Genomic DNA, 12076 nt, shown 5'->3' with positions numbered 1-12076 from the left:
AGGATATAGCACTACTTTGAGATTGAATATTATTTACTTTATGTTTGTATTCCACTAATCCTCATTTCCCTTTTATACATTATCAGGTCACAATGCTCTTTGCCACCATGCATGCTTCAAAGCACAGAGTATGAAATTATTGGACATTTTATAGTTTTTTCTTTTTTTATTTTAAAAAATGTTTGATGCTGTGCAATAGCATCTTCATAAATAGGAAGCTTCACAAAGCATTTAGGTCAGTGGAAATTGTGTAGCAAAGTCCTATTCAAGTCTGAAAATGTAGGAGCTAGTATTCACTTGCTCAGTGTCAGGAAGTCAATATTCCTTTCCATAATCCTCTGTCATGTTACTGAATCATTTTCATGAACTTCAATATATCCTATCTGAACTGTAGACTCTGTCTTGCCCTGCATGCTCTTAGCAAAATCTTTAGTTTTGAATCCAAATGGTGTTTTTTTCAGGTTCATTAAAAGCACATGATCAACTTGAAAAAACAAAATCGCATATCTTTCTAAAAGCTTTATATCTACTATACTTACAAGTAGCACACAAGTTTTCTATGACTGGAAGAAGTTATTGGGGAAAATATTTTAATTTCTTTCAGTATCTTTCTACATTTGACAGCACTTTGTGTATTGTCAGTTTCACTTTCTTAAATAGTCAGCCATGCTCTGATTTATGCAAAAACATAGGCATGTGCTTACCTTTCCACATACGAGTCCTCTCTTTGAGCTCAATGGATTATTTCCATGCATAAAGTCAACCATGTGCCCAAATGTCTGCAGAATCTGGCCTTTGTTAGTCAGTGTCTCCTTTGCACAGATATGTCAAAAGGGGAATAGAAAAATTATTAGTTTTTAAAATCAGGACACATTATTTAAAAGCTGTGCTATCCAAAACAGTAATAATTTTAAATTTATCACTTTCAGAAAAGTCAAGTTGACAGTGTCTAAGTAACCAAGTTGAGAGTTTTCACCCTTTTGTAGTATCTTATATGTAATAGAGATATTTTGGTTTCAGCTTTCTATCAGGAGGAAATAATTTTGTTACTTATGATGCTATGTCTGAGACACACCATAAGGAAAACAGCAGAACTGTTCCACAACTAGAGTGCACTTCATGTGTAAAGGACATCTCCTCTCTTTCTTCACTTTCAAAATTTTGAGATAAAGCACTTTAATGACTGTTGAGCAAGAAGGAGGACAGTAACTCAGATTTTTTTCTTTTACCACAGCGTGCTATATTCGAGAGAGCTTTGAAAACCCCACTTGTGTATTTATCTTTCAAAAACTCTTCAAACGTCTAAGTCTACAAAGAGTTTAATTAAGTCACAATAACCTTCAGTACTTATTCTTTCTTAGACCCTCATTATTAAAGTAGAAATGTTAAAGTGACATCACAGAGTGCTCTCCTTATTCTTTTCTCTTCACAGCAACTCCAGTTCTGGAAAGCACTCCACCATGCTCTTGGAGTATAGGTCGATTCGATCCAGTAAATTACTTGTAATCTCCTCCTTGCTTCTTTTTTCTTTCTTCACGCCAGAGAGTGTCAAACACAGTATGACTTTTTGAGCTCTGGTTTTAGTTTGTTGTAATTTGAGAAACCCTTGTCCAATTCACTACAGGTTTGATAGAAAATGTCTACCTCTACCCTAGATGTCATCTACCAGTTTTGAGGTGATATTTCCACACATGTTGCCAGGCAGTTTAGCTGCAGCAGCCCACTATGGCATATCTACATTTCAAGCCGGGGGCGTTATTTCCAGCTCAAGGAGAAATACTTCCACTTTCTCTGTTTGATCTACTACACTAAAAATAAAAAGTTTAGCCTCAGCAAGACAAGTGGCAGGACAGGCTAGCTTTCCCCAAGTACATGACACGTGCTGCATAAGGGATATGCCTGACATGGTTTACTTTCTCCCTAGAGCCATGGGGTGTGTGGGAGGGTCTCTCTGTCACAATCTGATTCTCAGGATATTCCTGGAGCACAGCAACTCAGTTCTGCCGCTTGTTTGGGGAATATTGTAAAATGACAGTCCAGCCCAAACTAAAGTCTTTCTATTTATAAAGCACTAATCCTGCCTTGTGTCGTCTTTTATACAGATCACGTTGTATGCGAAGAGGAGTTCAAATATGCTATGCTAGCTTTAAACTGTATCTGCCCAGCTACTTCTACGCTAATCACCCTGCTGGTTCATACCTCTAGAGGACAGTAAGTATACCACCCTTTAAAACAATGAGATTGATATCAGAGCTACTTTGTAACACAAGGGAAGAGTCTATCCCAAGATATTACTGTTCAACCTCACTGAATTTAATGACTATTTATTTTACATTGCAGATGTCGGGAAATAGTGAACGTTTTCCCCACAGTGTAGTTTTGGTAAATATACACTGAAATCCTGCTTACTGAGTGCAATTGTACTCTTCCTGACAATAAGTCCTGCAGGATTTAGTCCCCAGTGCTTATACTTTTAAGAAGGAAACAGAGTTATAAGTTAAGGGTTGGCTGGCAGAATATAGCCACAACCCCCCTTTAGAAACAGTGCAGGATTACACTGCACCAGTGACTCACAGAAGCCCAGTCAGAGCTGTGGGAAGGTTTGTGGCCTAGATTTTTCCAAAGTGGCCTTTATTTTTGTGATGGCAACTTTATTCACCAAGTATCTGATTTTCAGAGGTAAAAGACACCAATGACTCCAACTGTGGTCAATGTGACATGTGGATGCTCTTTCAAAAAAATCAGATCAAATCTATTCTAAAAAGTGAGCCCAATAAATGAAGGCATCCAAAAATCAATGGCTACTTTTGAAAATTAAAACCAGTGATTCAAGCCAGCAAAATGCCTCCCAAAATTCTGGAGAATGAGGAAAATTGTGCCCATCCTGGACAGCATCTGTTCCCTTCTGCCTCCCTGATGGTTACTGCAAGGAATGGGGCCATAGCACTACTGTTTCCACTTTGCACAGGTGAGGGCCAGTTCTGGTACTGAATCTGTGCAGTTTCTGGCTTCCAAGTCCAAGGACTTCCATTGCGCTCAGTCCAAATGTGGAGGTCCAAGTGAAAAATACCCATTATGCTTTCACACGGTCTAGCTCTGAGGGCCAGAGCCTCAGCTGGTATAATCATTTTAGTTTTATTGATTCAACAGAGCTACCTCCATTTAAACCAGCTAAGGATCTGCCCCTAACGGTTTAAATGGAGGTAGTGCCCATTAATTTTCATAAGAGCTGAAAAGATGGGGACACTGAATTCCCAGTAAGAGTCAGCATGATCTCCTTTGGGCTCCTTGAAAATGTCAGCCGACTTTCATATCATAGTAAGGACATAACACCCAGTGTGATTTATTTTCATAGTTAATTTTTAAAATACTAAGGCATTCTTGTGAGAAAACAGTACCAGCAGAGAAGCAAGTTAGAGAGTAAATCCCAGTACACAACTAGACAGGTGAATGCATGTATTACCAGGAAATTTAGGATTTTACTATAAACATATATTTCATGAAGCTGTCATGGGCACCCGCAAAATCTTGACATTTACCACGCAGTGGCATTTAACCTTTAGCAAGGCATCTGGAATATTCCCCTGTGCTTAGGATTCAGAATACCACATTTACTGCAAGAACTTTAGCTTCTGAGAACAGCAAGTGTAAAGATTTTAGTTGAGTCTTCAGTGCTCGAATCTGCTAATAAGAACACAATGAAATAGCTTGCATGCCTCCCAAGAACTGTGAAAAATATATTTGCTTCATTTTCCCAACTTTGGTTGCTTGTGTACACAGAATTCAGAGGCTTAAAGAAACCAAAACACTTCAATGTCCTATGTACATGAAGAAGTAGCAGCATTTTTTAACAGATGGCACAGAGGGTTCTTCATCAGCTAATTAACACACAAAGATTCTTTTTCCCTCTGTGGCACTTCAGGGCCTTTAGCATTACATTTCCAACTCATTCCAATTCTCCATTTATACAAAGTAATGTTTTCTACATTGATTTTTCTTCTATACTATGATATAAAGTTAATATGACAGAATGTGAGAATTCCAGCTATTTTTGGCTAGCTCCCTGAAGTAATTGTTGTAAGGAGGGATGTTAAAGTAACTGTTTTATGGTCTGATTCTTCACTTTGAAAATTGCCAGTGATGATTACTGGGAAGAAGGAAACTTCTCCTCACATTAGTGTTGATTACCGATTACTCTCGCCCCTCACTCCACCGATATGGTCACAAGATGCCCGTTATCTACCGGGTAATGAGCGTTGGGATAGGGCGGAGGTTCGATCACTGGATGTCCTCGGGAGGGGTGACAAGTGCCCCGAAGGTAGCAATGGGGATAACGCAAACAATCAGTCATGGGGTTAAAATTGAGGGTTTATTGAATGGGTCACAAGTGAGGATGAGGAACAACTTAATACTAGTTACAACTTGGGCTTACAATATAATACCAGAACAAATAATAAAAATACTGCAATTACAAACAGAAGCTGACCCTGGTATCGCTCTAGGTCCCAGTAGTTATTCAGGTCCTTCCAAGGGTTAGTAAAGGTGCTATTAGTGCTATTATTAAGCATAAATGCAATTACTCGTCTAAATAAAAACAAAATGCAATAAGACAGTTAAAGATTGCCGTGAGACTCTGGTCAATCCCCCTTGTGTTCAAGGTTTCCTGATCAACGGGTTTCCCCTAGCAGGAGCCTTGGGGCGGCTGGGATCGGCTTTTGTCTCCGGCTTACAACACGATTACAGGCTCAGTTAGCTAGCAAAAGTAGCAGAACTAGCAGCTAGGCATACTCACACACACAAACCACAAAAGTTTCATCACCACCGGCAGACGGGTAGGCTTCTGAGAACATGGAGCCGAGGGAGACTTCGAGTTGATCAGGCTCGGTTACGGGTACAGCTTTCTGCGTCTCTCCCTGCCCACCCTTGCACGGTGGGCAATTTATAAGGGTAATGACGTGTCCAGTTTTTTGGCCAGGTTTCTCCTAATTAGGAGATTTACAGGTGCCTCGTTACCACCCTCGGCGGGGGGGGGGGGGGGTTTCCTGGAAATGGCTGACCACAAAATTTGCCTAGCCCCAACAGTAACTTTCGGAAATGTTTCTCGCTTGAGAGTACGTGCACGCTCATTTCCTGAACATGGAGGCCAGGGCAAAAGCTGCTTAGGTCTGTGACACTAACAATTAGTAATTGCTAGTGCTATTTTGCATCCTCAATATAGAAAACATGCAGAAAGTCATGAGAAACTAGCTATGAAAAGTTTTTATAAAAAGTGAAAATGAAATATTTTACCTTATTGAAATGAGAAAGTCAAAACAATTCCCTTCACCTCTTTTCCATCAAACAAATTTAATCGAAATAGACACATTCCTGAGGAACATTTCAATTTTGACAAAACTGTTCCATCGAAAAATTTCACATGAGCACTTTGACACACTATTACTTCTGTGAAATTTTGCAATTTTTTTTTTAAATATAAAGGACAAGAAAAGTTAAATGTTACTAATTGATCCAAAGCCCAATGAAGTCGATACATTGAATGTAATGAAATTAAACTATTCAAGTTTTACTACAGTTTCTAAATGACATTTTTCTAACTGTGTAACAAAGAACTGAGCTGGGACTTAGCTATAAATTTCCCACCTTTTTAAAAAGGTAAATATTCCAAAAGCCACAGCCCACAATTTGTAAGATGCAGATAAACCACAGGGAGGACAAAATTGCAGCTCCTTGTATCTTATTTTCATGTAATCCTTTCTGAAAAAGAAACTCTGTAATTTACTCAGTAGAAACCCACTAGAGCAAAGCAGGAGCTTATCCAAACCCAGTCTGCTCTCATTCCCAGGCAGCGCTGCACTCTTCTTTATAATGACATCCTGGTGGTCTGAGGGAAATCAGTTATCACAGGCAGCCACAGTGACCCCCCCCCCACCACACAAGAATGCGAATAAACAGGAAGAAGTGATGTGTGGTTGATTATCGCTGATGTCACAGTGTATTGCTGAGGTGGCAGCGAATGTGCACTGCTGGGGGAGGACACAACCTGCTCCCCTCAAAACAACTATGAAAATCTCAGGAAATTCTGTCCTCACCTCAGCATGTTCCAGCCACATTCAGTCCCTCATAGGGACCTAGTTGCACATGTGTCATTCCCATGGTCACCAGGCAACCGAGTATGCCTCATTCCTTCATTGCTTCCACCTGTGCCTCATCTGTGCATTCACCATCCTCAGAGAGCAACTGAGCATGAGGCAGCCCAGGGCTACAGGAGCTCAGAAGGACTTTTCCAGTAATGACTACATCCAGATGCTCAGGGTTGGGGTGGGACCATCCACCAGAACTGACAGTAGGGAACCTGTCTCTCTTGTGCTTTCCATGACATCTCTGCTGGCACATGGACAACATGAAAGAGGAAGCCATCTAATTTGAATAGAGAGGGAAAAAAGCCAGACTGTGGGACAGGAAGAAAATAGACTCATAGACTCATAGACTCTAGGACTGGAAGGGACCTCAAGAGGTCATCGAGTCCAGTCCCCTGCCCTCATGGCAGGACCAAATACTGTCTAGACCATCCCTGATAGACATTTATCTAACCTACTCTTAAATATCTCCAGAGATGGAGATTCCACAACTCCCCTAGGCAGTCTATTCCAGTGTTTAACTACCCTGACAGTTAGGAACTTTTTCCTAATGTCCAACCTAAATCTCCCTTGCTGCAGTTTAAGCCCATTGCTTCTTGTTCTATCATTGGAGGCTAAGATGAACAAGGGTGATGGGTGCCTCTATCCCCCTCAGAAGAGAGTCACCAACCACCACTATCCTACATTTCCTCATGGGAGTGGTGGTTACAATCCTCCCAGCCCTGGAGGTACGTGGCTTCTCCTTCTCCTCTGGGGATGATTTATTATTGCTTGTTGCTAAAACAGCATATTGGTTTTCAAACACTGTGGTGGGTGAGTTGGGAGTAGAAGTGGAGCACTGCCTGCTGCCAGAAGTAACCAGCTGCCAGTGTCCTCCCTGTGACAGAGGCATATCCTCCTCCCTCGGTGGTGTGACAGCAATCCTCTGTAGCTGGATAGCTTCCTCAGCCTCAGATGTGTCCATGTGAATACTCTTGAGGAATTCCTCATGGGCACTGATGCTCCTCAGCCTTGCCACCTCCTCCTGTAGCTCTTCCACCTGCTTCCTGAGAGATTCCACCAGCAGGCACATTTCACACTGGATGGTCTCACCAGCCTGACTTTCTGAGGATGGGAAATGCAGGCCACTGTCTCTGCAAAGCCACCCCAGGATCTGGGTAGAGACATCCATGGTTAGGCTGTCTGTCTGGATACAGATGCAGGTGGAGGACAGGAGCAGCATTGGCACTGGCGATGCGGCCTGTCCTAACCATAGTGACTATATTACAACTTCCTCCTACAAACTCCCTTTCAAACTCCCCTGTTCACTAGCTCCTCTTGGTCATTTATCCTCTGGCTTTTAAGGCCTTCTCTCCTAGCTCAGCTCTACCCCCTCGTTAATCACACAGTGGGAGGGTGATCACAAGGCTAATTGAGGCTGATCAAAGATGATCAAGAATGATCGAGGGAACAAAGTCCCAGACAGTCCCCAGACACACAATTTCAACTGCTCCAATAACTAAAATAACCTGAAAGAGAAACACACAAAACAGCCAAACAAACTCACTCATCCAAAAGTTAGGACTCGCACCTTGTTCATTCAGCAGGGGGATCGCATTCTCCCCCTCTCAAACTCCCCTGTTTGTGGTCCCCTATTCGCTAGCTCCTAATAATTGTAATATTTGGTTTGTACTGGTTTCATTTAGAAAAGAACATTCAAACTGTATATATCAAACATATACTCACTCCCTATATTAAAAAAGCAATAAGGTTGCAAAATCTAATACACCTCTACCCTGCTATAATGCGACCCGATATAACACGAGTTCGCATATAGCGTGGTAGCAGCGGGGCTCCATCGGCAATTTAAAGGGCCTGGGGCCGAAGATCTGGGCTCTTTAAATCACTGCTGCAGCCCTGCCAGCGCTTCCCCAATATAACAGCGTTTCACCTATAACACGGTAGGGATTTTTGGCTCCCCATGACCGTGTTATATTGGAGTAGAGGTGTAACTCTAAAATTCAGAAATGCAGACAACAGCCTCCTTTACTACCCATCCCTGATTCAATCACTAGAGCAGATCCATTCTATGCACTGAAGAAACTGTGGGTCCTGTTTTACAAAGAGTATGTGATCATCTTATTGAAGATGGTGTGATAATTTATACTTACAAGAAAATGTGGCTGAAAAAGTGGCATAGGCAACCATAGTTTTCTGGCATTTTATATATGTTGAGTGTGTTAACTTTTCAAACTTAATAATGTTCTTTTAACATAGCTTTTATGTATGAGATACTGAATGCAATATTCTAAATTGTATATAAAGTATAACAAGCACCAAAATATATTATAATTAAAGTGGGGCAATATTTAATCATAGTAAAATAATCCCTTTTTTCTGGGTTTTCCATCATAAATTAGTTTCATATTCAGTGTGAAGGTCCCAATTTGTGTCAATTCATTGAATATTCATTTCACCTTTACATAAAAATCATACACTGAAGGTGGTGTTATGATTTGGCATTAATAAATAATTTGCGCATCTACTAAAAATAAGTGATCACAGTTAGATATAAATAAAAGCCTGAACGTAGAAATTTTCCTTAGTCAACAAAGTTTTTGTAACTATGTTGTCAACTTAGTCAACTATGGTTTTTGTAAAAAGGACTCTTTAAATTGTCTTCTATATGAGCCTTTCCTTTTCAAATCATGCCCTTCATTACATTCCTAAAAACTGTGGTGAGATTAAAAAGATTAATTGAGTGCTTAATCAAATTGTTAAACTATAATAGATTACCATTTATTTAAATATTTTTGGATGTTTTCTGTATTTTCAAATATATTTATTTCAATTACAACACATAATACAAAGTGTACAGTGCTCACTTTGTATTTATTTTTAATTACAAGTGTTTGCACTGTCAAAAGACAAAAGAAATAGTATTTTTCAATTCACCTAATAGAAGTACTGTAGTGCAGTCTCTTTATCCTGAAAGTTAAACTTACAAATATAGAATTATGTACAAAAAATTGCATTAAAAATGAAACAATGTAAAATTGTAGAGTTTCAAGTCCACTCAGGCCTACTTCTTGTTCACCCAATTGCTCAGACAAATAAGCTTACATTTGCAATAAGTTTACATTTGCAGGAGATAATGCTGCCTGCTTCTTGTTTACAATGTCCCCTGAAAATGAGAACAGGTATTCTTGTGGCACTGCTGTAGCCAGCATCACAAGATATTTACATGCCAGATGCATTAAAGATTCATATGTCCCTTCATGCTTCAATCACCATTCCAGGGGATGTGTCCATGCTGATGATGGGTTCTGCTTGATAACAGTCCAAAGCAGTGCAGACCAACACATGTTCATTTTCATTATCTGAGTCAGATGCCACCAGCAGAAGGCTGATTTTATTTTTTCGTGATTCGAGTTATGTAGTTTCTGCATCGAAGTGTTGCTCTTTTAAGACTTCTGAAAGCATGCTCCACATCTCGTCCTCTCAGATTTTGGAAGACACTTCAGATTCTTAAACCTTGGGTCAAGGGGTATAGCTATCTTTAGAAATCTCACATTGGTACCTCCTTTGTGTTTTGTCAAATCTGCAGTGAAAGGGTTCTTAAAATGAATAACATGTGCTTGGTCATCATCTGAAACTGCCATAACATGAAATATATGGCAGAATGCAGGTAAAACACTGCAGGGGGCATACAATTGGCTCCCAACGAGTTTAGCCACAAATTTAATTAAGGCATTATTTTTAAATGAATGTCATCAGCATGGAAGCATGTCCTCTGGAATGGTGGCTGAAGCATGAAGTGTCATACGAATGTTTAGCATATCTGGCACGTAAATACCTTGCAATGCTGGCTATAAAAGTGCCATGCAAATTCCTGTTCTCACTTTCTGCTGACACTGTAAATAAGAAGCGGCAGCATTTATCTCCTGTAAATGTAAATAAACTTGTTTGTCTTAGTGACTGAGTGGACTTGTAGGCTCTGAAGTTTTACATTGTTTTGTTGTTGAGGGTACTTAAGTAACAACAAAAAAAAATCTACGTTTGTGATTTGCACTTTCAGGAAAAAGAGATGGCACTACAGTATTTGTATGTGGTGAACTGAAAAATACTATTTCTTCTGTTTATCATTTTTACAGTGCAAATATTTGTAATCAAAATATACACTTTGATTTCAATGACACAGAATACAAGATATATGTGAAAATGTAAAAAAAAAAACAAAACCCAGGGCTTTGGAGCAGAGCCCAATGCTGAAGCACGGAGCAGCTGTGGGGGAGTTTCAGGTTTTTGCCTAGAGCTGGAGCAGAGCTGAAGCACAGCTCCAAAGCCCTTAGAAAAACATCAAAAATATGTAATAAATTTCAATTGGTATTCTCTTGTTTAACAGTATGATTAATATTGCAATTAATCGTGATTCTTTTAATCATGGATTATTTTTTTGAGTTAATCACTTGAGTTAACTGTGATTAATTGACAGCCCTACTAAAAACTTTCATTGAGTTGCACCTTAGTATTAGTAAAGTAACTGTGCTTCATTGTCTTCCCTACAATATCTAGCCTCTGTTTACAAGAATTGGTTGGTTTTTTCAGCTCCATCTAGAGGTAACTATCGGACTGCCAAATTTTATGAAATTGCTTAATATAGAATTCAATGGACTCTTAGGATTTTGCCTTTTTTGGATGCTTGGTTAAATTTGATAATGGCAAAAATGACTGGTAATAATTACAATATCTTGAATTGTAAATAGACTAGAAGTGATTCAGTTTTTATTTGAACAAATTAGTGTAAGTAACAAAAAGCCAGTGAAAATTATATTTTTTGCATAAAATACTTCAAAATATGTTTTGCTCTAAGCCAAATATCAATACATACAACAGAAAATGGAGGGAAGATACTCTTGTGGCCGAGTTTCTTATATTTCTAAAATTTGCACTGTTTTCTTTATCAAATTGTCTTTCATTCCAAACCATTTAAAAAGGTAAGCTTTGTTTGAGTGTTGATATTCAAATGAGCTTTTTCCTGTGCAGCTGGTTCCTGTTTCAATATTGTGTTATTACCACAGCCCCAAAAATAAACTTTAATATATTGGAGTTTAAATCCCCAGAATTATTGACATGGATAGAGAGCTATATCATGTAATGATCTGCAATATGCAATAGGCTTGAGCAGTCATACTTTTGAAGCCCATCCAGTTAAAGCCAATAGGAAGTTTTCCTGAATAATAAATCCACTATTAGGCTCACAGAAGGCCCATGTCTGACAGGTCACAAATAATACAAGTTTGGTGACTTCAGTTTAGACTCTAGACAAATTTGCTGAAATTAACTTCACCTGCATAAAGCCCAATAATAAGACTGTTCAAGTGAAAGGTGTGTGCATGGAGGGATGGGAAGATTGGGAATGAAGAAGTAGGATGAGGAAGTGAGGCACTAAATATGTGTTAGAGCAGTAGCCAAAAAAGAAACTTACATGTCACTTACATTTGATCCATATAAAGATGTACACCTTCCCAGTTCTGTCCACACTGCTGCCCTCTGCACTTGTCTAACCTGGGCTGAAGCACAGCCTCTCTCTGATGTTCTGCTAACAGACAGGGCAAACAGCTCCAATACGAAGGTTAAGTGGTCAGTTTCATCCCGCTGTTAACCCAGTAACGCTTGGGGGTGAGGGAAAAGAAAAAAGCAGAATATAGCCATAATACAGGGAAGACTTCTCAGAAATACTTCAAGTAAGATCAAGAAAGAGCATGAACAGTAATTCATTTTGTGTTTAGATTCAATAAATAATGGAGCTGGTCAAATCCTGAAACATCATTTTTAAGCATCTTTCAAATTACATTCTGCTTTTCATTTTGACCATGTACAAATTCAAATAATTACCTTTGTTATCACTATGTAAGGCTGCTCTTTCTTAATACCATATTTGCATGCAAAGAAAGATT

General features: G+C 39.3%; 1 protein-coding gene across 8 annotated transcripts in view; it reads left to right on the top strand.

The window, feature by feature from the left end:
* Positions 1–12076, top strand: part of KCNT2 (potassium sodium-activated channel subfamily T member 2) — a 282967-nt gene that overhangs the window by 170953 nt on the left and 99938 nt on the right. For all 8 annotated transcript variants that reach the window (XM_050961381.1, XM_050961380.1, XM_050961379.1 and 5 more), the window contains exon 15: positions 2103–2211. In XM_050961381.1, the coding sequence (XP_050817338.1) occupies positions 2103–2211 (109 nt within the window). The remainder of the gene's footprint in view (positions 1–2102; positions 2212–12076) is intronic.

The sequence above is a fragment of the Gopherus flavomarginatus genome, chromosome 7 (assembly GCF_025201925.1).
Source record: "Gopherus flavomarginatus isolate rGopFla2 chromosome 7, rGopFla2.mat.asm, whole genome shotgun sequence".
Classification (NCBI taxonomy): domain Eukaryota; kingdom Metazoa; phylum Chordata; order Testudines; family Testudinidae; genus Gopherus; species Gopherus flavomarginatus.
The sequence above is the reverse complement of the archived record's forward strand: the minus strand, read 5'-3'. Positions and strand labels throughout refer to the sequence as shown.